At 42.9% G+C, this 24172-nt stretch overlaps 2 protein-coding genes across 3 annotated transcripts; both read left to right on the top strand.

Annotated features, from left to right (window-relative positions):
• Positions 1-42: 42 nt before the first annotated feature.
• On the top strand, positions 43-10738 carry LOC110528612 (NACHT, LRR and PYD domains-containing protein 1 homolog). 2 transcript variants are annotated; one of them, XM_090209827.1, is made up of 11 exons: positions 922-1021; positions 1158-1707; positions 3838-4046; positions 4557-4594; positions 6090-6154; positions 6287-6501; positions 6686-6942; positions 7100-7228; positions 9177-9303; positions 9381-9410; positions 9998-10738. In XM_090209827.1, exons 1-11 carry the CDS (start codon positions 922-924, stop codon positions 10330-10332), a joined length of 2055 nt encoding a protein of 684 aa, XP_090065953.1. In that variant the 3' UTR covers positions 10333-10738. The 2 variants fall into 2 exon arrangements, with proteins under 2 accessions (XP_090065952.1, XP_090065953.1); XM_090209826.1 differs by lacking the exons at positions 6090-6154; positions 6287-6501; positions 6686-6942; ... (2 more) ...; positions 9381-9410; positions 9998-10738 and adding an exon at positions 43-660 and having other exon boundaries at positions 975-1021; positions 3694-4073; positions 4557-4858.
• A 10456-nt stretch (positions 10739-21194) lies between these two features.
• On the top strand, positions 21195-23333 carry LOC149974654 (protein NLRC3-like). Its single transcript, XM_090209799.1, has one exon. The coding sequence runs from the start codon at positions 21240-21242 to the stop codon at positions 23331-23333; it is 2094 nt and encodes a 697-aa protein (XP_090065925.1). The 5' UTR covers positions 21195-21239.
• The last annotated feature ends 839 nt before the right edge of the window (positions 23334-24172 follow it).

Genomic DNA, 24172 nt, shown 5'->3' with positions numbered 1-24172 from the left:
GTGTTTGAACATTTGTTAATCCTGTGCTCTTCTGCCCACTAGTCTGGGTCAGTGTGGTTTGACAGAGGGTACCTGTTCTGATCTGGCCTCAGTCCTGAGTTCACCCAGCTCACAACTGAAACAACTGGAGCTGAGAGACAATGACCTGCAGGACTCAGGAGTTACACTGCTGTCTGCTGGACTGGAGGATCCAGGCTGTAAACTACACACGCTGGGGTATGTACAGCTGTTTCAGTCAGGTCAGTACTGAGCTGAGTTACACTGCTGTCTGCTGGACTGGAGGATCCAGGCTGTAAACTACACACACTGGGGTGAGTACAGCTGTTTCAGTCCGGTCGGTAATGAGCTTACAACAATTAAAACAAATTATCAGAAAATCTTATTTTTTATCACATTGTTTGTGTCATGGACAAATTTATGGGTGTCCTACAAGATGATTGACACCAGCACATCAACCTATACAGCTGTTTGTGTGTCTCTCTGTAGGCTGTCTGGCTGTCTGGTCACAGAGGAGGGCTGTGCTGCTCTGTCTTCAGCTCTGAGGTCAAACCCCTCCCACCTGAAAGAGCTGGACCTGAGCTACAATCACCCAGGAGACTCTGTAGGGGGACTGCTTTCAACTGCTCTGGTGGATCCCACATATAAACTGATGAAGCTGAAGTAAGTCAGAATAGATGTCCTAATAGTGTGAGCAGTGGTTGTGTCATATGTAGTGTAGTCATATTGTACTCTGTTCTGTATGCAGTAGGTAGGATATAATACCTGTATGTCTCTAGTAATGAATTGTACTCCGTTCTGTGTGCAGTAGGTAGGATAGAATACCTGTATGTCTCTAGTAATGAATTTTACTCTGTTCTGTATGCAGTAGGTAGGATAGTAATGAACTGGGATAGTGCACCAGAACACAACAATATGGTTTAAATGTTGACTGCTTTATTAGGTCTTTGTCAGTCAATAACCTGTTTCTCCTACAGTGTGGATCATGGTGGAGAGTGCAGGCTGAAATCAGGGCTGAGGAAATGTAAGTCTCTTCAATCCTAATTAACTGAATACTCAGAACTATAGTAACATAGTAACCAATCAATACTTGTTCTGTTCCGACAAAACAACATTTTATGTGAAGATGTGGTTTGATTAAACTCTCCTTTCATCTACAGATGCCTGTCATCTCACCCTGGACCCAAATACAGTAAACCCAAACCTGATACTGTCTGAGGGGAACAGGAAGGTGACACAGGTGGTGAAGAAGCAGCATTATGAAGACCATCCAGACAGATTTGATTGTCATTGCCAAGTTGTCTGCAGTGAAGTAATTTCTGGAGGTCGTTATTACTGGGAGGTGGAGAGGGATGGTGACATGGCTGACATTGGTGTGGTGTACAAAGGAATGAAGAGGAAGGGTCGGGAGGATGACAGTTGGATTGGACTCAATAGGAAGTCCTGGTGTTTATACTGCTATGATAGTGCTTATGAATTTATCCATGCTGGAGTCAGCAGATCCATCTCTGGTCGTTATTCTCACAGAGTTGGAGTGTATCTGGACTGGCCAGCTGGTACTTTGTCCTTCTATAGTGTGTCCTCCTCTGGTACACTGACACACCTTCACACAGAACACACCACATTCACTGAACCCCTCTATCCTGGATTTGGGGTTTACTCCTCCTCCTCAGTGACCCTGTGTCAGATAGATGACCAACACATTCAGAGGTGAGTCATAGCAATGTTTCATCATTTGTTTTCCCATGGAATCATTTCTACAGTTAGATTAGTAGTAGTGGTGTTTTTTTAATGTGTTCTGTTGGACCTACAGACAGTTAGGATTGGCACAATCTCAGTGTTTTATGAGGGGGACGTATGTGTGTGGAGGTTGATACCTGGTGACTTCACATCTCTTGGGGGGGGGGGGGGGTGTAACTCATGATACCTGGTGACTTCACATCTCTGGGGGGGGGTGTAACTCATGATACCTGGTGACTTCACATCTCTAGGGGGGGTGTAACTCATGATACCTGGTGACTTCACATCTATAGGTGGGAATGTAACTCATGATACCTGGTGACTTCACATCTCTAGGGGGGGGGGGGGTGTAACTCATGATACCTGGTGACTTCACATCTCTAGGGGGGAATGTAACTCATGATACCTGGTGACTTCATCTCTAGGGGGGTATGTAACTCATGATACCTGGTGACTTCATCTCTAGGGGGGAATGTAACTCATGATACCTGGTGACTTCATCTCTAGGGGGGTATGTAACTCATGATACCTGGTGACTTCACATCTCTAGTGGGGAAGGTAACTCATAATACCTAGTGACTTCACATCTCTAGGGGTGTGTGTAACTCATGATACCTGGTGACTTCACATCTCTAGGGGGGTATGTAACTCATGATACCTGGTGACTTCACATCTCTAGGGGGGAATGTAACTCATGATACCTGGTGACTTCATCTCTAGGGGGGTATGTAACTCATGATACCTGGTGACTTCATCTCTAGGGGGGAATGTAACTCATGATACCTGGTGACTTCACATCTCTAGGGGGGAATGTAACTCATGATACCTGGTGACTTTCTCTAGGGGGGAATGTAACTCATGATACCTGGTGACTTCACATCTATAAGCAATGTCCACCTGAGGGATCCTGAGTGTCGCAGACCAGGGTTCGATCCCGCACAATTGGCCTAGCGTTGTCCGGGTTAGGGGAGGGTCTGGGGTAGGGGAGGGTTTGGCTGGGGTAGGGGAGGGTCTGAGGTATGGGAGGGTTTGGCTGGTGTAGGGGAGGTTCTGGGGTATGGGAGGGTTTGGCTGGTGTAGGGGAGGTTCTGGGGTAGGGGAGGGTCTGGCTGGGGTAGGGGAGGTTCTGGGGTAGGGGAGGGTCTGGCTGGGGTAGGGGAGGGTCTGACTTGGGTAGGGGAGGCTCTGGCTGGGGTAGGGGAGGCTCTGGGTTAGGGGAGGTTCTGGCTGGGGTAGGGGAGGCTCTGGCTGGGGTAGGGGAGGGTCTGGGATAGGGGAGGTTCTGGGGTAGGGGAGGGTCTGGGGTAGGGGAGGTTCTGGGTAGGGGAGGGTCTGGCTGGGGTAGGGGAGGCTCTGGGGTAGGGGAGGGTCTGGGGTAGCGGATGATCTGGCTGGGGTAGGGGAGGGTCTGGGGAAGGGGAGGTTCTGGGGTAGGGGAGGGTCTGGTGCAGGGGAGGTTCTGGGGTAGGGGAGGGTCTGGGGTAGGGGAGGGTCTGAAGGGGAGGGTCTGGGGTAGGGGAGGTTCTAGGGTAGGGGAGGGTCTGGGGTAGGGGAGGGTCTGGGGTAGGGAGGGTTCTGGGGTAGGGGAGGATCTGGGGTAGGGGAGGGTCTGGGGTAGGAGAGGTTCTGGGGTAGGGGAGGGTCTGGGGTAGAGGAGTTTCTGGGGTAGGGAAGTTTCTGGGGTATGGGAGGGTCTGGGGTAGGGGAGGTTCTGGCTGTTGTAGGCCGCCATTTTAAATAAGATATTTTTCTTATTGTTCTTATCTTATTGACTTGCCTAGTTAAATAATAAAATAATAATATAACTAAATATAATATATTTAGTTGAATCAGTCTATCCTTCTGCTTTACCAACACCAGAGACCATCGTGGAGAGAGTTGGATCAAGCCTGGACCTGAGAACACCAGAGACCATCGTGGAGAGAGTTGGACCAAGCCTGGACCTGAGGACACCAGAGACCATGGTGGAGAGAGTTGGACCAAGCCTGGACCTGAGAACACCAGAGACCATCGTGGAGAGAGTTGTATCAAGCCTGGACCTGAGAACACCAGAGAACATCGTGGAGAGAGTTGGACCAAGCCTGGACCTGAGGACACCAGAGACCATGGTGGAGAGAGTTGGACCAAGCCTGGACCTGAGAACACCAGAGACCATCGTGGAGAGAGTTGGACCAAGCCTGGACCTGAGAACACCAGATACCATGATGGAGAGTTTTGGATCAAACCTGGACCTGAGGACACCAGAGACCATGGTGGAGAGTGTTGTATCAAGCCTGGACCTGAGAACACCAGAGACCATGATGGAGAGTGTTGGATCAAGTCTGGACCTGAGAAATGTGAGTAAACTAATTTTATTGTTTTAAAATCCAAATACGATGAAAGCAATCATTACACTTGATTCCCAGGCAAGGAACACAATCATGATCTATTTGTTCAAAACAAACTTAAAGGTATTGTCAGCGATATGACGTAGATGCACAAAGTAAACGGTATTGTGGGCCGATTTCCGCAACAACTAAGAGCTTTGTAACACGATGCTAAACTTCTTGGCTGACACTCTGTTAGAGAGTGAAGAGATCATCCTAGGATCTAGCAGAAATCAGACCCCAACATCTACAAAACACGGACCAGAACGATGTTGTTTCCTGCTTCCACAAACATTAATTAATATAACACTTATGTCAGATTATGGTCTGCTAATGAGTGTACATTCTGAGACTGTTGCTTAGTTTTATTCATTTTATTACAAGTCTATTTAATAATTATTAATTCATTATTACATGAGATTGTCCATTTTAAATAACTACTTTTGACTTCAGGGATTCCTCAGAGCTGTAAGACTTGTGAACATGTTGAGGTAAGTCATAATGTCAATTCTTACTTTTACATACCTGCAGGAGTCAGGCACAGTCTCAAAGCCAGGTGTGTACTGACCAACCATTCATCCTGGGATATAGACAGTCCTGTGTTCTGCTTTAGTAATATAAACACAGTCTCAAAGCCAGGTGTGTACTGACCAACCATTCACACTGGGATATAGACAGTCCTGTGTTCTGCTTTAGTAATATAAACACAGTCTCAAAGCCAGGTGTGTACTGACCAACCATTCATCCTGGGATATAGACAGTCCTGTGTTCTGCTTTAGTAATATAAACACAGTCTCAAAGCCAGGTGTGTACTGACCAACCATTCATACTGGGATATAGACAGTCCTGTGTTCTGCTTTAGTAATATAAACACAGTCTCACAGCCAGGTGTGTACTTACCAACCATTCATACTGGGATATAGACAGTCCTGTGTTCTGCTTTAGTAATATAAACACAGTCTCAAAGCCAGGTGTGTACTGACCAACCATTTATGCTGGGATATAGACAGTCCTGTGTTCTGCTTTAGTAATATAAACACAGTCTCAAAGCCAGGTGTGTACTGACCAACCATTCATACTGGGATATAGACAGTCCTGTGTTCTGCTTTAGTAATATAAACACCGTCTCATAGCCAGGTGTGTACTGACCAACCATTCATACTGGGATATAGACAGTCCTGTGTTCTGCTTTAGTAATATAAACACAGTCTCAAAGCCAGGTGTGTACTTACCAACCATTCATACTGGGATATAGACAGTCCTGTGTTCTGCTTTAGTAATATAAACACAGTCTCAAAGCCAGGTGTGTACTGACCAACCATTCATGCTGGGATATAGACAGTCCTGTGTTCTGCTTTAGTAATATAAACACAGTCTCAAAGCCAGGTGTGTACTGACCAACCATTCATACTGGGATATAGACAGTCCTGTGTTCTGCTTTAGTAATATAAACACAGTCTCAAAGCCAGGTGTGTACTGACCAACCATTCACACTGGGATATAGACAGTCCTGTGTTCTGCTTTAGTAATATAAACACAGTCTCAAAGCCAGGTGTGTACTGACCAACCATTCATCCTGGGATATAGACTGTCCTGTGTTCTGCTTTAGTAATATAAACACAGTCTCAAAGCCAGGTGTGTACTGATCAACCATTCATACTTGGATATAGACAGTCCTGTGTTGTGCTTGGAGGCATGCAGGATTTTAGCTGTTGTCATATTTTGTCATTAGACAGTTCAATTGATAAATCACCAGCATTCCATGAAACATTGATTAAATACATTAGTTATAGTGTCACGTTTTATCAAGGTGGGTGGAATCAGGCGCAGAGAGCAGGTTTCAGTGATTCGACAGTTCATTCTCCGGAGCACAAAAAACACGGTCAACCCAACACACAGGGATCCAAACACAGGATCAAAATAGACCGGAGAATAAAACACAAGTACTAATACATATGTATTACAGACATGCTTGTCCTTGTTCAGGACTCCACACACTGGCATCAGATTGAACCCTTGACTTCCACTGTCCAGGGAGTGACAATGTTCAGGTAAAATAACTACTTTTAACATTTCATTCCACTTGCTATTGTATTTCCCCATTACCTTTGGGAATAGTCTTCTAATCCAACCTCTCCATTTGACCATTGACCCTCTCTACCACATCTTGTTGTTGCTCTCAGACACAGGACACCCAAAGGGAGTTATGAGTGCACAGTGTCTGGGCTCCGCTGGCTGTGTGAGAGAGATGTCATTCTGAAGTATCACTTCAGGAACTGGGAACCCTACAGTCAACTTCTGAAAGACATGCAGTACACACAAGGTGGTCCATTGCTGGACATCACTATGGAGTTAGGTGAACTGGAGGAAGTTCATCTGCCACACTGTGTCTGTTTAGGTAAAACCATATAGAAATAGTATTCAGAAAGACATTTCCATGTAACTGAGTTTAACTTCCTGAATGAATGAACTATTATGGGAGTTTGAGTTTACTGTGATCTGGTACTGCATAATCTTTGTATTTTAGGTGGATGAATAATACAATATTTGTCTTTCTGTCTCCTTTTTATTGTGTTGTTCAGGGACCAACCCTTCCCTGAGGAATGAGATGAAGATTCTTCATGTAGAGGAACATGGAGTGTCTTTAGAGGAAGTGCATGATGTCACCAGATTCCATGCTAAGATTCTCCATCCCAAGTTCTCAGCTATCTCTGTTATACTGAGATTACTGTCTTGGAACATAGATGTCCACTGTGAGCTGATGCTCTATCTGACAGTGATAAAGGAAAAACTAATTCAACGCCTATACCTGTTTCCCAGTGACCCCGGCCAGATACAGGTGAGGTACCATTATTATAGAGATGACCTTAAACTGTACCACTGGTTAGTTATGTTGACACTCATTAAATGAAGATAAGTGTGTTGCTAGTTTTCTGAATAATGTTTGAATTAGACTATACATTGACTGGCTGGGCATTCCGTGCCTCGTTTCGCAGGCTGTGGAACAACAGGAAATAAAGTTTCAAGGGTCTAAAAGGATTCCCATCACAAGACCAGAGCGGTCCTTCAAACTGAATAGTTACTTCAGACTGAACATTCCCTGTTCAACCTCCATCACTCCACAGGTACAGTTTTAGTAGACTAAGAACATGAATCTGACATTTAAGTCACATATCTCTCTCTCTCTGTCTCTGTTCATGCTGGCAGTGTTTGGTGCATGCTGGGTATTGTATGAGCGAGTGTGAGTGTTGCCTGGAGTTAGATCGCCTGTGGTTACTTTTCTGGGTGGTTTCCTTTTTGCCGCTGATTCAGGTTTTTTTCAGTGGTAGAATTAGATATCTTGTATTTCTTGTTGAATTGTTTTGGTTGGGATGGCGACCCACATGGGGATGTCACTGGAAATGGGGATGGCAGTGGAGGAGATGCCCGGTACTAGTGATGTGGTACAGGAGGGGGTTCAGGTGGGGCTAGTCTCCCAGGTAGTGGAGGAGATGCCCGGTACTAGTGATGTGGTACAGGAGGGGGTTCAGGTGGGGCTAGTCTCCCAGGTAGTGGAGGAGATGCCCGGTACTAGTGATGTGGTACAGGAGGGGGTTCAGGTGGGGCTAGTCTCCCAGGTAGTGGAGGAGATGCCCGGTACTAGTGTTGTGGTACAGGAGGGGGTTCAGGTGGGGCTAGTCTCCCAGGTAGTGGAGGAGATGCCCTGTACTAGTGATGTGGTACAGGAGGGGAGTGTTGAGAGGGATGTGGCAGAGGGGAGTCTGTGGTCTGTGGTGGGAGGGTGGGTTGAGCTGCCGCATCCCCATACAAAGGGGCATCAGGCAGGGATGCCCAATTTCAGGACTGATATATTGTCTAAAGTTAAACTGTTACATTGGTGCCGTGACGCGGATCACTGGTTGCTGCGGAAAAGGAGGAGGTCAAAAGGGGGGTGAGTGTAACCGGTGTGAAATGGCTAGCTAGTTAGCGGTGGTGCGCGCTAATAGCATTTCAATCAGTGACGTCACTTGCTCTAAGACCTTGAAGTAGTGGTTCCCCTTGCTCTGCAAGGGCCACGGCTTTTGTGGGGCGATGGGTAACGATGCCAAGAGGGTGACTGTTGACGTGTGCAGAGCGTCCCTGGTTCGCGCCCAGGTTGGGGCGAGGGGATGGGCGTAAAGTCTAAACTGTTACACAAGGCCTGGTGGACATCTCTTCTTGGATCATGGCTTTCTGGCTTCATGCAGCCCAGAGACTGTTGTACTGTGACGGTTCTAGCTGGGTGGATACAGCCGACACATTGATGAGGAGAGCAGGCTGTTTGGCTTAGACAAGCACCTTTTCCTCATAGAGCTAGAGGGGGTGATTTGTCTGGTCTGACTCTCTTCTATGAGCCTGTTATGCAGGCTTGGAGAGTTTCCTCTTAAAGCTAGAGGGGGTGATTTGTCTGGTCTGACTCTATTCTATGAGTCTGTTATGCAGGCTTGGACAGTTTCCTCTTAAAGCTGGAGGGGGGTGATTTGTCTGGTCTGACTCTATTCTATGAGTCTGTTATACAGGCTTGGAGAGTTTTCACCATGTTGGGGAGGGGTGTCCATTCTGTGCTGAGTCTGAAACTCTGGCACATCTGTTCTTACAGTGTCCCAGGTTGGTAGGGATGATTGACCTAATCACTGGTTGGTTCTCAGCTATGGGAGAAGTTTTCTCTTCCCAAATGTTCGTATTTGGGACAAAGTACAGGTTTAGTAGAAGGGGTATAGTTCTCTTACTTAACTTTGTGTCAGGGGGCAGCTAAATTATCAATTTGATAGACATGAAAGAACAGTATTCGGGGACAGGGGTCTGTGGACGTGGTGGGAATGCTGGAGGGGATGTTGACAGCCAGATTGAGGGTTGAGTTTGCCGGTTACAAAATGGTTAACATTGATCTGTTTGAGTATGTGGGTTATTCAGAGGCTGTTATATTTAGTTACTGTGGCGGAAGATTTAGAGTTGTGTTTTTAATTAATGTTTAACCATGTTTTTGTTTAACCTCTCTCTCTCTCTTGCTCTCTCTCCCCCTCCCTCGCTCTCTCTCCCCCTCCCTCCCCCCAGAGGATTCATCTCATACATAGAGTCACCACACCAAGCTTTTTCAAGGTGGATATGGAAATTACAGGGATTGAGATGGAGTTAATCGGTGATGATGAGAGTATAGTATGGAAAGAAACTCTACAAAAATGTAGGAGAATATGTCAATTATAACTTTTTCTGACAGATGCTATTTAGAGTGATAAAACATATTTTTGTTTCTTTCAGATGAATTCATCACTGAAACCCATTCAACTAGTAAGTAAACAGGAGAGGTACAAACCAATGACTTGAGGGTCAGTCAACATGGTTTACTGTAGGACCTGGACTAGTCCTGATTATAAAATACTGTCTTCAAGAACAATGACATCTCCTCCAGGACTTGATGTAGATTAGCCTGGTTCTGAATGCCCCAATGGCATCTCCTCCAGGACTTGATGTATATTAGCCTGGTTCTGAATGCCCCATTGACATCTCCTCCAGGAGTTGATGTAGATTAGCCTGGTTCTGAATGCCCCAATGACATCTCCTCCAGGACTTGATGTAGATTAGCCTGGTTCTGAATGCCCCAATGACATCTCCTCCAGGAGTTGATGTAGATTAGCCTGGTTCTGAATGCCCCAATGACATCTCCTCCAGGAGTTGATGTAGATTAGCCTGGTTCTGAATGCCCCAGTCTGTTTTTCTATGTCTGTGAAACCGTCCCTAAATGTGAATATGTGATATGTTCAGGTCGTTATTGTAAAACAGAATGTTTTCTCAATACTTTTATTTTAGGAGTCTGCTTCTAAATGCCTGAAATGTAAATGTACAAATGTAATTATTTTGTAACCTGACTCTCTCAGGTGCTGTGTTGGGGGCAGGAGGTCCGGCTGAGAGTAGTCTGACTGGTTCTGCAGAGCAGCAGCTGCGTTTTGTACGGACAGAGTTTGTGAAACGAGTATCAGGACCTGTCCTGGATGGTCTGCTGGACAGACTCCTGCAACACACAGTCATCAACCAGGAGGAAATGGAGTCAGTGAAGGTGATAGCTGAGAGGGCAGAGAAGGCACGTGACATCATCGACATGGTGTTGAGAAAAGGAAATGAGTCGTGTTCCAGGATGATCAACCTTCTTCGGGAGATTGACCCCTGTCTTTGTTCACAGCTTCAGATCAACAGTGTTGGGGTACCAACATAATGGTAGAATGGATAGTAACAGTGTTGGGGTACCAACCTAATGGTAGAATGGATAGTAACAGTGTTGGGGTACCAACCTAATGGTAGAATGGATAGTAACAGTGTTGGGGTACCAACCTAATGGTAGAATGGATAGTAACAGTGTTGGGGTATCAACCTAATGGTAGAATGGACAGTAACAGTGTTGGGGTACCAACCTAATGGTAGAATGGATAGTAACAGTGTTGGGGTACCAACATAATGGTAGAATGGGGACAGTAACAGTGTTGGGGTACCAACCTAATGGATAGTAACAGTGCTGGGGTATCAACCTAATGGTAGAATGGGTAGTAACAGTGTTGGGGTACCAACCTAATGGATAGTAACAGTGTTGGGGTACCAACCTAATGGTAGAATGGATAGTAACAGTGCTGGGGTATCAACCTAATGGTAGAATGGGTAGTAACAGTGTTGGGGTACCAACCTAATGGACAGTAACAGTGTTGGGGTACCAACCTAATGGTAGAATGGATAGTAACAGTGTTGGGGTACCAACCTAATGGTAGAATGGATAGTAACACTGTTGGGGTACCAACCTAATAGTACAATGGATGGTAACAGTGTTGGGGTACCAACCTAATGGTAGAATGGGTAGTAACAGTGGTGGGGTACCAACCTAATGGTAGAATGGATAGTAACAGTGTTGGGGTACCAACCTAATGGTAGAATGGATAGTAACAGTGTTGGGGTATCAACCTAATGGTAGAATGGATAGTAACACTGTTGGGGTACCAACCTAATGGTATAATGGATAGAAACAGTGTTGGGGTATCAACCTAATGGTAGAATGGATAGTAACACTGGTGGGGTACCAACCTAATGGACAGTAACAGTGCTGGGGTATCAACCTAATGGTAGAATGGGTAGTAACAGTGTTGGGGTACCAACCTAATGGACAGTAACAGTGTTGGGGTACCAACCTAATGGATAGTAACAGTGTTGGGGTACCAACCTAATGGTAGAATGGATAGTAACAGTGCTGGGGTATCAACCTAATGGTAGAATGGGTAGTTACAGTGTTGGGGTACCAACCTAATGGACAGTAACAGTGTTGGGGTACCAACCTAATGGATAGTAACAGTGTTGGGGTACCAACCTAATGGTAGAATGGATAGTAACAGTGTTGGGGTACCAACCTAATGGTATAATGGATAGTAACACTGTTGGGGTACCAACCTAATAGTAGAATGGATGGTAACAGTGTTGGGGTACCAACCTAATGGTAGAATGGATAGTAACAGTGTTGGGGTACCAACCTAATGGTAGAATGGATAGTAACAGTGGTGGGGTACCAACCTAATGGTAGAATGGATAGTAACAGTGTTGGGGTATCAACCTAATGGTAGAATGGATAGTAACACTGTTGGGGTACCAACCTAATGGTAAAATGGATAGAAACAGTGTTGGGGTATCAACCTAATGGTAGAATGGATAGTAACACTGGTGGGGTACCAACCTAATGGTAGAATGGATAGTAACAGTGTTGGGGTACCAACCTAATGGTAGAATGGGTAGTAACAGTGTTGATCCTGATCCTAGACCAATTAAATATAGTTTTTGGTTTCTAAAATGGTTCCATAGTGCTCTTGTTTGAGTTTTAACATGATAAAGAGAAAGTATTCTGTTTCTGGGTAGTTTACTGTACACACACCTGTTACATACCTGTTACATACACACCTGTTACATACACACCTGTTACAAAGATACCTGTTACATACACACCTGTTACATCATTAATACACACCTGTCACATACACACCTGTTACATATACACCTGTTATGTGATCATTCATACACACCTGTTACATATACACCTGTTACAAAGATACCTGTTACATATACACCTGTTACATACACACCTGTTACAAAGATACCTGTTACATACACACCTGTTACATCATTCATACACACCTGTCACATACACACCTGTTACATATACACCTGTTATGTGATCATTCATACACACCTGTTACAAAGATACATGTTACATACACACCTGTTACATCATTCATACACACCTGTCACATACACACCTGTTACATACACACCTGTTATGTGATCATTCATACACACCTGTTACAAAGATACCTGTTACATACACACCTGTTACATCATTCATACACACCTGTCACATACACACCTGTTACATACACACCTGTTATGTCATCATTCATACACACCTGTTACAAAGATACCTGTTACATATACACCTGTTACAAAGATACCTGTTACATGTACACCTGTTGCATACACACCTGTTGCATACACACCTGTTGCATACACACCTGTTGCATACACACCTGTTGCATACACACCTGTTACATGATCATTCATACACACCTGTTACATACACACCTGTTATGTGATCATTCATACACACATCTGCTAGGATCATAACACACCTGTTCAAAAATACCAGACAAAGAATATAAAAGGGGTGACCAAGATCCAATCATGAACTGAGATTACAGTTGAAATCACAACTACACACAACGGAAATCTGCTTATGGCATTAAATTAGCTTTATATGTGAGGTAACCAATCAGAAAGCTAGTTGATGGCCGGTAAACCAATCAGAAAGCTAGTTGATGCCGTATGAACCTAAAGTGGTCTTGGTGATATCAACCCTCCTCCCAGAGAGCTACTGGGTCTGCAGGCTTTTGCTTCAGCCCTGCTCTAACACACCTCATTCTGCCAGTCACGGTTCTGATTAGACTGATTAGTAGAATCAGGTGTGTTAGAGCAGGGTCGGAGTGAAAGCCTGCACGGCCAGTAGTATCTCTCCAGGAGTAGGTTTGGCGGTCCCGTTTTAATTCTACATATTCCTCTATCTCCATGGCAACCCCCTGAGCATGACCCTCGACCTTTACTGATCAGCCAAAGCTGTCCCAAATGGCATCCTATTCCCCATAGAGAGCCCTATGGGCCCTGGTCATATTAGTGCACTCCATAGGGAATAGGGCGAAGCAGTACATTATATAAGGAGGAGGGTGCTATTTGAGGGTGTGACCGTAGACAACAGTCAGAGTTTGTGTGATTGTCTCTGGTTTAGAGGTGACAGTCTTGTGTGCCAAGATGAGGGGGTAGAGGAGTCTAGAGCTGTGTTTGAATACCCATACTAACATACTGTATATTACATACTTAATGAGTATATACTACATACTATTAGTTCATTTTAGTATACTGTATACTACATACTTAATGAGGATATACTACATACTATTAGTTCATTTTAGTATACTGTATACTACATACTTAATGATTATATACTACATACTATTAGTTCATTTTAGTATACTGTATACTACATACTTAATGAGGATATACTACATACTATTAGTTTATTTTAGTATACTGTATACTACATACTTAATGATTATTTACTACATACTATTAGTTCATTTTAGTATACTGTATACTACATACTTAATGATTTATATACTACATACTATTAGTTAATTTTAGTATACTGTAACCGACCAGCTCGTTGCCTTCTCTACCGGAAGTTGATGCTGTTGCTATGCAACCTCTTGCTAGCTAGTTAGCGTAACAAATTACTAGTTAGACATTGTTAGACTTTGGGTGTGTTATTAAATTAAATCTGGACGCTCAGACAGAGGAGTAGGGTTGATTTGAGCTTTCTTGTGCTGCTGGAAACAATTTAATTACGTTTTTTTCCCCCGATGTTTACTGACACTGGTCATATTCAACGGGTGTTGAGCGCCTCGTAAATTCATTATTCTGCGCTCTGGTCTCTCAGGCGAGATGCTCTGAAATCGGAGTAGAAACAGAGAGAATTTACGAAAACACAACGACTATACCATTTAGCTAAGCTAAGAATGACGGGAATAATCAAGTCAATAAACGTTGAGTAGTTAGTTGGCCTGTAGTTAATATACTGACACGTGTGATGTATAAGTAGCCAACTACTGTAGCGTTAGGTAGGTAGCTAACATACCGGTACATACAGCTGTAATGATATGATGTGTGGTTCGTAAGGACAGCGTAGCTAGCAAATTATCAGCCAACATTACGTGTAAGGTAACTTATTTGAAAAGTAATTACTTTCTTACATTGCTCAACATTTTCTTAACATTTGTCATAATTAGTTAAAGCAATGAATTTGTATCCGCTCTCGTTGGACTTCAGCAACATACTTTCCACTATTTTCTTCAAATCTGAAAACTATGTGAAGCCCCGCCCACTTCATGAAGAATTGCATTATGGGCCCAAAATTAAGGAATTAGTGTCCTCTGCGTGTAAATTTCATATTTTGGCGAATATGTACGACATCCGGGAACTTTTGGCATACTAAACTATATCATACTATGACCAATAAGTGTACTATATGCTCAAACACACAAATAGTACAGATAGTGTGGTTAGTATGAGTATAAGAAAACAGACTACCAACTGAAATGACACCCTATTGGAGGAGATGAGGGGAGACTAGGATTATCATCTGAAATGACACCCTATTGGAGGAGATGAGGGGAGTCTAGGATTACCATCTGAAATGACACCCTATTGGAGGAGATGAGGAGAGTCTAGGATTACCATCTGAAATGACACCCTATTGGAGGAGATGAGGAGTCTAGGATTACCATCTGAAATGACACCCTATTGGAGGAGATGAGGGGAGTCTAGGATTACCATCTGAAATGACACCCTATTGGAGGAGATTGTAAACACGTGTTATATATGGATTGTAAACGTGTATTGTGATGTTATTGGAATGTACTTACTGTATTTGCATAATCACTGTGAATGTGTCTGGGAAACTGGCTCTGAGAATTTGGCATTCAACTTTAAACCACAAATGTATTTTATGAATATATTGTACAGTGTTGGCCTGTTAGAGGTTCATGAGAGAGGCTGAATATCAACACAATCATCTCAGTCTATCAGCAGTTTTCTCAGTGAGAGCCTCATGTCTGGAACACATTGACCATTGAAGGTCATATAAGGAGCTGTGTGACCTGTCACCCCTTTACCAATGACTTGAGAGTGTCTGAAGGACATATAAGGAGCTGTGTGACCTGTCACCCCTTTACCAATGACTTGAGAGTGTCTGAAGGACATATAAGGAGCTGTGTGACCTGTCACTCCTTTACCAATGACTTGAGAGTGTCTGAAGGACATATAAGGAGCTGTTCAACCTACGTAGATCTACCTGCCCAGGGACTACAGTTAAACTAGCTAGCTGGCTAAATCTGTCACATTTACAGAAATGATGATTGATGTGAAGTATCTCTGTCAAATACATTTTCAATAAATGACAGGAAAAGTAATGGAATGTATTTGTCTGTGCATGTCTATCTCTGAATGTGTGTTGGTCTCTGTGTGTGAATGTGTCTTTGATTAGTGTGATTAGTTCAATGTAACTTCACATTATAAATAGTCTATTTTTTAACTTCATATGCTATACATTATAAGCAATATTTTGGGGGGTTTGCAGAATCATTGTCTGTCATTGGTTACCCATCCTATCATGTTACCATAACAACACAGATATGACCGTCTTGCGTCCTTCTGCCGAACCTGGTTGTTGTCACACTGCCCTCTGCTGGTAGCACTGTAAAACATCACTCAAACAAATCCTGATATAAAATAATACAAAATGCACTTGTACCAGATAGAATATGAATTTATGGGCTGAATACTTGCATTAAGTGTATGAAAACGTTACATGACATGAATGTGAATATATAATATAAACTGATCCATGTTGAACCAGCCCACTGTGTTGAAATAGGAAGTACATTTATAAGGAAGTAAAAGAAAAAATGGACAATATCGGTAGAAGAAAAATGTTTCTAAGGTTTGTACTGTACCGTTCTTTTACAATTTTATGGAGAAAAGTGGTTCGGAGAAGTGAGGCCATCGCACAGAGAGGGGTAAGACATCTGCAGAATTGTTAAGTTATTACAATACTGATTTAAACTTTCAATAATGATTATTTTAGGCTTCCTTACATTGATGCTGATTCATATTGATCAGCCTAGTCAATATGAATCAATGTTATATTGCAGTCTACAGGGCTATGAGGTAGGTAGGGTGTGGGCGATTGACTGCACATGAACGTGATTATTGTCTTTGCGCTCTTTCACTTCCCGGAGGAAGACGTGTATCACGTAAACTAGTTTCTTTGAAAAATAAAAGTAATTCTCGTCAATTCGGGCAAGTAAAAGTGACGTGCGGCAATGGGTATTGAAACCAAATGAAGGGCTCATGTGAAAAGTTTTTGCCGCGATCACAACAACTGGGAGCTCTGAAAAATACGATGTCAGCTCTCGAGAAAGAGGACGGTTCAAATCGATTTTTCCCAGTCAGATTTAGTTTTTTACCGAGATCCCTGTGGTTTTGAATGCGACATTAAGTTGATAAACTCAGAAAGGTGGTGATCTGCTTTGCTCACTAGTTACCACATCCACAAAGTCAGAAGGTCCGCCTACCCGACCAATCAGATGAGGGAGTGTGATGACGCATTAGCTTACCCGACCAATCATATGGTTCCGGGAAACGCTGCAATCTCCAAATGGTAAATCTCGAGTTCAAGTTTTGAGGACCAAATAACGAAACACATTCAGGAACAAGAACTGGCAACGTCACTAAAATTCATACATCAGGAAAATACAAAAGTTTTGGCCAAAGAATTAAGTGGGCGTTTTTTTTTTTTTCAATAACTAGTATTTAAATGATTAGATCAACTGTTTGTTTTTTACGCACTACAAAGCCTTGACAAGAATGACGCGCTCGGCCCACTATTTATTGTTTCTGCAGTAAGGATTCACCCTCTTCAGAGAATTATTGTGTAATTTATCTGCAGGTAATCGTTGTTTTGAGTTCAAAAAGCACCTCGTAGCTGTATGTAAACCAGGGAGCGAAATGAACGGCTCTTTCACCGATGCAATTCGGTTACCGACGTTCACCAAAAAGATCCGTTCAAAAACAACCTGTCGTTATCGAACGACCCATCACTAGTTGAAACAGGAAATATTTGTATAAGGAAGTAGAGGAAGTAACGGACGTTATCGTCGAAGAAAAATGTTTCAGATGTTTGTAGCTTTCTTTTACAATGTAATGTAGAAAAGTATTTTTGAGAAGTTAGTTCATCATAAAGAGAGAGATGATTTAGGGTTTAAGACATCCGCCAAGTTAATACAATATTGATTTAAACGTTCAAGAATTAATATTTTAGGCTTATTTACGTTGGTATTGATTCATAGTGATTAGCCTAATCAATAAGATCCAATGTGATTTGACAAAGGCTACAGAGCTAGGAGGTATGGTATTATTGTAATCGGTGATTGACAGCACATTAAGGTGATTATTATCTAAAGTAGTTTTTTTTTAGGAACAATAGTCCCTCTCATCAATTCGGTAAAAAGTGACGCGCGGTAAGGGGCATTAAATCTTTACGTGACCGACCTCCTTGATTCAGTCTTATATAGCAACATTTGAAAATGTGTTTTTTACATTGGAAAAAAATCAGAGACAGAGATACAAAAATGTATATCATACTCTGCATTTGAGGAACAATGGCAAAGTAATTCTGCTTTGAAAGTTGAAACCCCACCATTGAGAAAATGGCCCCTGAATTTTGGTGCACCTACTGGAGAGCTCTCCTTTGTCACCACCCATTCAGCATTGTTCACACCCCCTTTAAGTCTTAGCCCCACCCATCAGTTTAAGGATTCACATGTGAGGTCATGTGATAAACCGTGAGTAGTGTAGCAAAGATTACGACTAAAAGTAGTAGCTTAAAATAAGGAACAATTCCAGATCAACAGAAAGTGTCCAGATATAAATATTGTATAAATGTTAGATGATGCTAATCCAGACACTAAACTGATGGGTCATGTGATAGAAATGCTATACCCCCCAGCCACATCTAGCAACGTGGATGGGTCATGTGATAGAAATGCTATACCCCCCAGCCACATCTAGCAACGTGGATGGGTCATGTGATAGAAATGCTATACTCCACAGCAACATCTAGCAACGTGGATGGGTCATGTGATAGAAATGCTATACCCCCCAGCCACATCTAGCAACGAGGATGGGTCATGTGATAGAAATGCTATAACCCCCAGCCACATCTAGCAACGTGGATGGGTCTCTACAGAAACCTGGTCCCGACTGAGTCCCAATGCTCCTTGCTGACAACAACACCAGGCTTCAGAGCATCAATGCTGCAAAACAGGAAATAACTAAACCAATTGAGACAGACATTACAACCTTGCATAACATCAATTCACCTCCCTAGTTTAGATATGAAGAATAACCTCATACAATGCAATGAAAATGATATTCACCTGAAGTACTGGTTCTGCTTTATCTGTGGCAGTGGCCTGAAGACCGGAGTCAGGTGTTGTTGCCAGCCATAGCTTTCCACCTGCACCGTACCATCCTCCAGTCCAACCAGCTGTGGGATGGTGACCCCTGTCACTGTGCTGTTCTTCACAACACCAGCAATCTCAGACAAAGTGTTCACTCTGATCTTTCGGAAGAGCTGCTTGATGAGGCCGAAGGGTTAGGAAGAAATACCTGTCAGCTATTTTAACAGTCTGTAATGTCTACTTGGTAAATGTTTATAATGTCTACTACCTTCTTTCAATGTAAACTGTAAAGTCGATGTCTGTAATGTCTTTTAGTTAGTTGTGTTTGGACCCCAGGTGTTATGGAGTCAGCTAATGGGGATCCAACCAGATAGACTAGCTGTTGTTATGGAGTCAGGGGATCCAACCAGGTAGACTAGCTGTTGTTATGGGATCAGCTAATGGAGATCCAACCAGGTAGACTAGCTGTTGTTATGGAGTCAGGGGATCCAACCAGGTAGACTAGCTGTTGTTATGGAGTCAGGGGATCCAACCAGGTAGACTAGCTGTTGTTATGGAGTCAGGGGATCCAACCAGGTAGACGAGCTGTTGTTATGGAGTCAGGGGATCCAACCAGGTAGACTAGCTGTTGTTATGGAGTCAGGGGATCCAACCAGGTAGACTAGCTGTTGTTATGGAGTCAGGGGATCCAACCAGGTAGACAAGCTGTTGTTATGGAGTCAGGGGATCCAACCAGGTAGACTAGCTGTTGTTATGGAGTCAGGGGATCCAACCAGGTAGACGAGCTGTTGTTATGGAGTCAGGGGATCCAACCAGGTAGACTAGCTGTTGTTATGGAGTCAGGGGATCCAACCAGGTAGACTAGCTGTTGTTATGGAGTCAGGGGATCCAACCAGGTAGACTAGCTGTTGTTATGGAGTCAGGGGATCCAACCAGGTAGACTAGCTGTTGTTTTGGAGTCAGGGGATCCAACCAGGTAGACTAGCTGTTGTTTTGGAGTCAGGGGATCCAACCAGGTAGAGTAGCTGTTGTTATGGGGTCAGATAATGGGGATCCAACCAGGTAGACTAGCTGTTGTTATGGAGTCAGCTAATCGGGATCCAAGTCAAATCAAATGAAAAACATATTGGACTGTGTATCTTTAATAACATAGTGGACTGTGTATCTTTAATAACATAGTGGACTGTGTATCTTTAATAACATATTGGACTGTGTATCTTTAATAACATAGTGGACTGTGTATCTTTAATAACATAGTGGACTGTGTATCTTTAATAACATAGTGGACTGTGTATCTTTAATAACATAGTGGACTGTGTATCTTTAATAACATAGTGGACTGTGTATCTTTAATAACATAGTGGACTGTGTGACTTTAATAACATAGTGGACTGTGTATCTTTAATAACATAGTGGACTGTGTATCTTTAATAACATAGTGGACTGTGTATCTTTAATAACATAGTGGACTGTGTATCTTTAATAAGATATTGGACTGTGTATCTTTAATAACATAGTGGACTGTGTATCTTTAATAACATAGTGGACTGTGTATCTTTAATAACATAGTGGACTGTGTATCTTTCATAACATAGTGGACTGTGTATCTTTAATAACATAGTGGACTGTGTATCTTCAATAACATAGTGGACTGTGTATCTTTAATAACATAGTGGACTGTGTATGTTTGAATACAATATAAAGTCTGATTGAACTCTTTGACCTCAGACAGTAAATGTGTTGTTAATGGTTCTTCAACAATGTTCAGAAATATTGACTGTTCTGTTATTTCTTATTGCAGCTGAGTGAGCTGTGACTTACATCTAAAATTAGTCTCTCTGGGGAGAGAGAGGAGGGGACCACTTCCTCTAAAATGAGTCTCTCTGGGGAGAGAGAGGAGGAGACCACTGCCTCTAAAATGAGTCTCTCTGGGGAGAGAGAGGAGGGGACCACTGCCTCTAAAATGAGTCTCTCTGGGGAGAGAGAGGGGGGGACCACTGCCTCTAAAATGAGTCAAGACACCAGTTCAAAGAAGTAAGAGATGAATTGCAAAATATACATTGCTATTAAAAAAATCTAACTAATGAAAACTAATGAAAAGTGTTCCCAAATGACATGGAATGTAGATCTACATAATTCATTTAAATGGCCAAACATGGATTTACCAATTGCAGACTGTAGCTTTAAAATAAATATCAGGACTTCTAGAAGTTCCATTATACAGTTGTTAAAATGAAGTAGATGAGGTATTAATGTGATATTGATGAGGTGATCTGTCTCCCTGTTTTGTTCAGTGTCCAGAAGCCCAGAGCAGAGTCACCTACAACCAGCCTGGTATCAATGAAGAGTGATCAGCCACCTGCTTTCAGCCAGGAACCATTACCAGATGACAATAAGGCAGTGGAGAGTTTGGACAGTGAGGAATCATTAAAAATCACACACAACCTTCTGGACAGAAGAAGTAAGACTGTGTTTCATACAATATCACAAAGAATGGTACAAAGGCCCTTATAAAACACACCAACTTATGAGTCCCAACTCTCATTGTTTTCCTACAGGTCAAACTCTGCTGACAGTCCAACAAGACATTAAGGCTAAACTGAAACACAAGTATCAACACATATCTGAAGGAATTGGACACCATAGAAACCAAAGTCTGTTCAAGGACATCTACACAGAGCTCTACATCACAGAGGGTGGAAGTGGAGGGCTCAATAATGAACATGAGGTTAGACAGATAGAGATGGCATCCAAGAAACAAACCACACAAGAGACACCAATCAAATGCAACGACATCTTCAAGCCTTTACCTGGACAAGACAAACCAATCAGAACTGTGCTGACCAAAGGAATCGCTGGCATTGGAAAAACAGTCTCTGTGCAGAAGGTCATCCTTGACTGGGCAGAGGGAAAAGCAAATCAGGACGTTCATTTCATGTTTCCTCTTCCTTTCCGTGATCTGAACCTGAAAAAGGACCAATACAGTCTCATGCAACTTCTTTCCCACTACTTCTCAGAGCTGAAAGAGATTGACAGCATTGAAGATGGTGAAAGCAAAACTGTTTTCATTTTTGATGGTCTGGACGAGTGTCGACTTCCTCTAGACTTCAAAAACAATGAGAAGTGCTGTGATCTCACGAAGCCAACTTCAGTGGATGTGCTGCTGACAAACCTCATCGAGGGGAATCTGCTTCCCTCTGCACTCCTCTGGATAACCACACGGCCTGCAGCAGCCAATCAGATCCCTCCTGAGTGTGTTGACCAGGTGACAGAGGTAAGAGGTTTCAATGATCCACAGAAGGAGGAGTACTTCAGGAAGAAGATCCCAGATCAGAATCTGGCCAATGAAATCATCAAACACATGAAGACATCAAGGAGCCTCCACATCATGTGCCACATGCCAGTCTTCTGTTGGATATCAGCCACTGTCCTTGAGATGGTACTGAAAGGGGCAGAGAAGGATGAAGTCGTCAAAACTCTGACCCAGATGTACTTACACTTCATGCTCATCCAAATCATTGTGAAGAACAGGAAGTACAACAAAACCACAGAGACAAACCCAAAGGAACTGTCTCAGTCAGACAAAGAGATGATCCTGAAACTGTCAAAGCTGGCTTTCCAACAGCTGCAAAAGGGCAACCTGATCTTCTATGAGGAGGACCTGAGAGAGTGTGGCCTTGATGTCACAGAGGCATCAGAGTACTCAGCATTGTGTACAGAGATCTTTAAAGAAGAATCTGGGCTGTACCAAGACAAGGTCTACAGCTTTGTGCATCTGAGCATGCAGGAGTTTCTAGCAGCAGTGCATGCTTTAGAATCATGTCTCGGCAAGAAGGAAAATGTTTTCTCCCCCAAATCAGTCACTAGTGATGATGAGGAGGAGGAGTCAATCATAAAAGCAGTCACTCGTGATGATGATGATGAAGAAAAGGAGTCAATCATAAATGCAGTCACTAGTTATGATGAAGAGGAGTCAATCATAAAATCAGTCACTAGTTATGATGAAGAGAGGGAGTCAATCAGAAATGCAGTCACTAGTTATGATGAAGAGGAGTCAATCAGAAAAGCAGTCACTAGTTATGATGAAGAGGAGTCAATCAGAAAAGAAGTCACTAGTTATGATGAAGAGAAGGAGTCAATCCAGTTGTCTGACTTACACAGGACAGCAGTGGACCAGGCCTTGAAGAGTGAAAATGGACACCTGGACCTGTTCCTCCGCTTCCTTCTGGGTCTCTCACTGGAGTCCAATCAGAATCTGTTACCAGGCCTTCTGACACAGACAGGAAGTACAACACAGACCAATGAGGAAACAGTTAAGAGAACAGTCAGGTACCTTTCAGACAAGATCAACCAGGAATCCTCACCAGAAAGGATCATCAACTTGTTCCACTGTCTGAATGAACTTGGTGCCAATTCTCTTGTTGAAGACATGCAGACCTCCCTGCATTCAGGAACTCTTTCAGAAACAAGACTAGAACCTGACCAATGTTCAGCCCTGGCCTACCTGTTACTGATGTCAGAGGAGGTGCTGGAGGAGTTTGACCTGAAGACATACAACACATCAGAGAAAGGTTATCAGAGGTTGCTGTCGGTAGTGAGAACCTGTAAGAGAGCACTGTAAGTTATGTTATTGAGTTGATGTATACAGTATCATTATAATGAAGGATTTGTATATCTAACAGATGATCTCCTCTCTCCAGACTGGAAAGCTGTAAACTCACATATAAATCCTGTGAGACTCTGGCCTCAGCTCTGCAGACACCAAACTCCCCCGTAAGAGAACTGGACCTCAGCTACAATGACCTGGGAGACAGAGGAGTGGAGCTGCTCTGTGTTGGACTAACCAGTCCACTCTGCAACATACAGACACTAGTGTGAGTTACATATCTTCAGTATCTACTGTGTGTTTATATAGTTTGTAGTTAGTTAGTATGTGTATGTTTAACATTATTTGAATATCTTGGTAAATATGCAGAAACATACATACAATGTGATAAATATATCAAACTAAGGCTGAATATCTCGAGTGAGATAGTATGTTTTTAGCATTGGTGAATCATGTGTCCTTTTGTTATTGTCTTAATGTATCTCATTATTCTTAAAGGGTTGCATATTTAACAGTGTATCGACATTAGTGGTCAAACGATTATGATTTTTACACCGATACCGAATATTGGAGGACCAAAAAAAGCCGAAACCGATTAATTGGACAATTTTGTATTTTTTATCACAAATTAGACACCTTGCTTTCCCTGGTGCCAATTCAATGTCATTGTCCCACACTGGTGCTCTGCTTTTCTCTGCTATCTGTAAAATTAATATAATCGTACACACACACACACACACACACACACACACACACACACACACACAGCTCTCTGAAGTGACAGGGATACTGAAGAGTCTGCTTAGGAGACACAAATACTCTCAACTGTTTGAATAATTCAACTAGAGTTGAAG

The sequence above is a fragment of the Oncorhynchus mykiss genome, chromosome 19 (assembly GCF_057628025.1).
Source record: "Oncorhynchus mykiss isolate SJ-2025 chromosome 19, ASM5762802v1, whole genome shotgun sequence".
Classification (NCBI taxonomy): domain Eukaryota; kingdom Metazoa; phylum Chordata; class Actinopteri; order Salmoniformes; family Salmonidae; genus Oncorhynchus; species Oncorhynchus mykiss.
This window is presented reverse-complemented; position numbering and strand designations above follow the sequence as displayed.

Bases quoted from the DNA above. Each gene is read 5' to 3' on its own strand.
- LOC110528612 (XM_090209827.1), top strand. From the start codon at position 922: ATGTTGACTGCTTTATTAGGTCTTTGTCAGTCAATAACCTGTTTCTCC. The intron at 1,022-1,157 runs GTAAGTCTCTTC...TTTCATCTACAG, and splicing joins GAAATCAGGGCTGAGGAAAT to ATGCCTGTCATCTCACCCTG. The intron at 6,155-6,286 runs GTAAAATAACTA...TGTTGCTCTCAG, and splicing joins CAGGGAGTGACAATGTTCAG to ACACAGGACACCCAAAGGGA.
- LOC149974654 (XM_090209799.1), top strand. From the start codon at position 21,240: ATGAGTCCCAACTCTCATTGTTTTCCTACAGGTCAAACTCTGCTGACA.